Source organism: Nicotiana attenuata, unplaced genomic scaffold (assembly GCF_001879085.1).
Source record: "Nicotiana attenuata strain UT unplaced genomic scaffold, NIATTr2, whole genome shotgun sequence".
In the NCBI taxonomy this organism is placed as follows: Eukaryota; Viridiplantae; Streptophyta; class Magnoliopsida; order Solanales; family Solanaceae; genus Nicotiana; species Nicotiana attenuata.
The window spans coordinates 140,070-142,056 of NW_017673128.1; the positions used below are offsets into that span (position 1 = coordinate 140,070).

The 1,987-nt window shown below is 34.0% G+C and overlaps 1 protein-coding gene across 2 annotated transcripts in view; it reads right to left on the minus strand.

Annotated features, from left to right (window-relative positions):
- Positions 1–890, minus strand: part of LOC109215519 (50S ribosomal protein L35, chloroplastic) — a 4,691-nt gene extending 3,801 nt beyond the window's left edge. Inside the window, exon 1 of one of the 2 annotated variants that reach the window (XR_002066359.1) lies at positions 345–404. Coding sequence is in view for 1 of the 2 variants with exons in the window: in XM_019379597.1 (XP_019235142.1) it covers positions 548–823 (276 nt within the window). In the remaining variant the exon portion in view is untranslated. Of the gene's footprint in view, positions 1–344; positions 405–547 lie in introns of those variants that run through there. The other variant, XM_019379597.1, reaches the window with a different exon arrangement.
- Between the last annotated feature and the right edge of the window lie 1,097 nt (positions 891–1,987).

Sequence of the window (1,987 nt, forward strand, 5' to 3'; positions counted from 1 at the left end):
CACACACACACACACACACAAACATCAAAAACAGTGAGCAAAATAGAAACTTTACTTTGCTGAAGCCTGAAAATTCCAAGATTATCACAAAATCAAACACCCAATTCACATTTATCATCAAAACTCAACAGATATCAAAACCAAACACACACACACACACAACATCAAAAATAGTGAGCAAAATAGAAACTTTACTGTGCTAAAGCCTGAAAATTCCAAGCTTATCACAAATTCAAACACCCAAAATAGCAATTACCACAGAGAACCTCCACACATATCAAAACCAAACACACACACACACACACACACACACACACAAAATAGTGAGAAAATGCAAACTTTACTTTGTGGGTCTTCATTTTGTACCCTTTGGCACACACTACAGTTAAGAGCAGTCAGTTTCCATTAGTGGATGTTGCAGCGTAAAATTTCCCATATTATCACAAATTCGAACACCCAATTTACATTCACCGTCGAACCTCCACAATACACACACACACACAAAAAAGAAAACAACATAATAAAATGATTAAAATGCAAACTTTACTTTGTGGGTCTTCATTTTGTACCCTTTAGCACACACTACAGTCAACGGCTGTGGATTTCCATTAGTGGGTGTTGCAGCAAAAGAGACTTTGTTGAAGACAATTGGGGCAAAGGTAGAAATATTATGTGAAGAACTGAGATTGAGGGAAGTTTTCTTGGTAATTGATGGGATTTTAACTGACGTACGGCAAGTAAAACCAGTAGTTTTTTGAGGGGAAAGGGTGAGAAATGTGGAGAATAGTGAAGTTGAAGATGAAGAAGCCATTGTTAGTAACATTTGAGCTTTGTTTTTCTCAAGGGGTAGTAGTATATGGATAATGTGAGGATTTGAAGGGAGTTCTCTATCCTTTTGTGGTATTTTTCTAAAATTTTATGGACCTCAATTTAACTTATGGAAATAATAAAAACAACCCCTCTTGTTTGTGAAATTACACTTGACACTATTAGTTGGCTAGTATATGGTCCTTTAATTAAAGATCTATCTTTATACAAATAGCCGATTTGATTTACTATTTAGTTTTCCTAGCCGGTATACATAGATAGTACATCGTTATAAATATTTATATATGAATTATGTATATATTATATATTCACCGACTTTTTTTTGTTTAAACAATTGAGTGATTGGCTATTTAAGTTAATTCTTCTTAATTTATTAAAAGACATTCTAAGTCTTCAATTAGGTAAATGACCTCAAGTTATTTTTTATTGGATGAATGACCCTTTAACTATTTTATAAAAAAAATTTAAAAAAAAAAAGTGGACTTTTTCTTTCCCTGTTTTGATTAGTTTTGATTAAATTAACTAGCAATCGATTTTATCAATTTTATTCTTTATCAATTATTTCTATTGTCAATAATCAACCTCCTTGATTGTTTCTCAATTATGGTCGCTAATCAACCTCTTTTTTGGTCGATGGAGATTCAACCTCCTTCTTTGATTGTTTTTCAATTATGGTCGCTAATCAACCTCTCTTTTGGTCGATGGAGATTCAACCTCCTTCTTTGATTGTTTCTCAATTATGGTCGCTAAGATTCAACCTCCTTCTTTGATTGTTTCTCAATTATGGTCGCTAATCAACCTCTTTTTTGGTCGATAGAGATTCAACCTCCTTCTTTGATTGTTTAGAGATTCAACCTCCTTGATTGTTTCTCAATTATGGTCGCTAATTAACCTCCTTCTTGGTTGACAAAGGTCATTTTCTTAATTTCAAACTTACGAGACCGGATCCCACCTTTCCTCCGGAAAAAGGGAAGGAGAAGGATCTTCTTCCGTAGATCCCTCTTGTTCCTGTTTAGTCCCCTTCATTTCGGAAAAAAGGAAGAAGCAAACGATTCATTTCCTTAATTCAAGACTTATGGGGTCCTTGGTTAAATCTTCTCTAGTATATTTAATCTGTAACCTTATACTCGCCAAAATTCAACTCTATGTGGGCACCAGA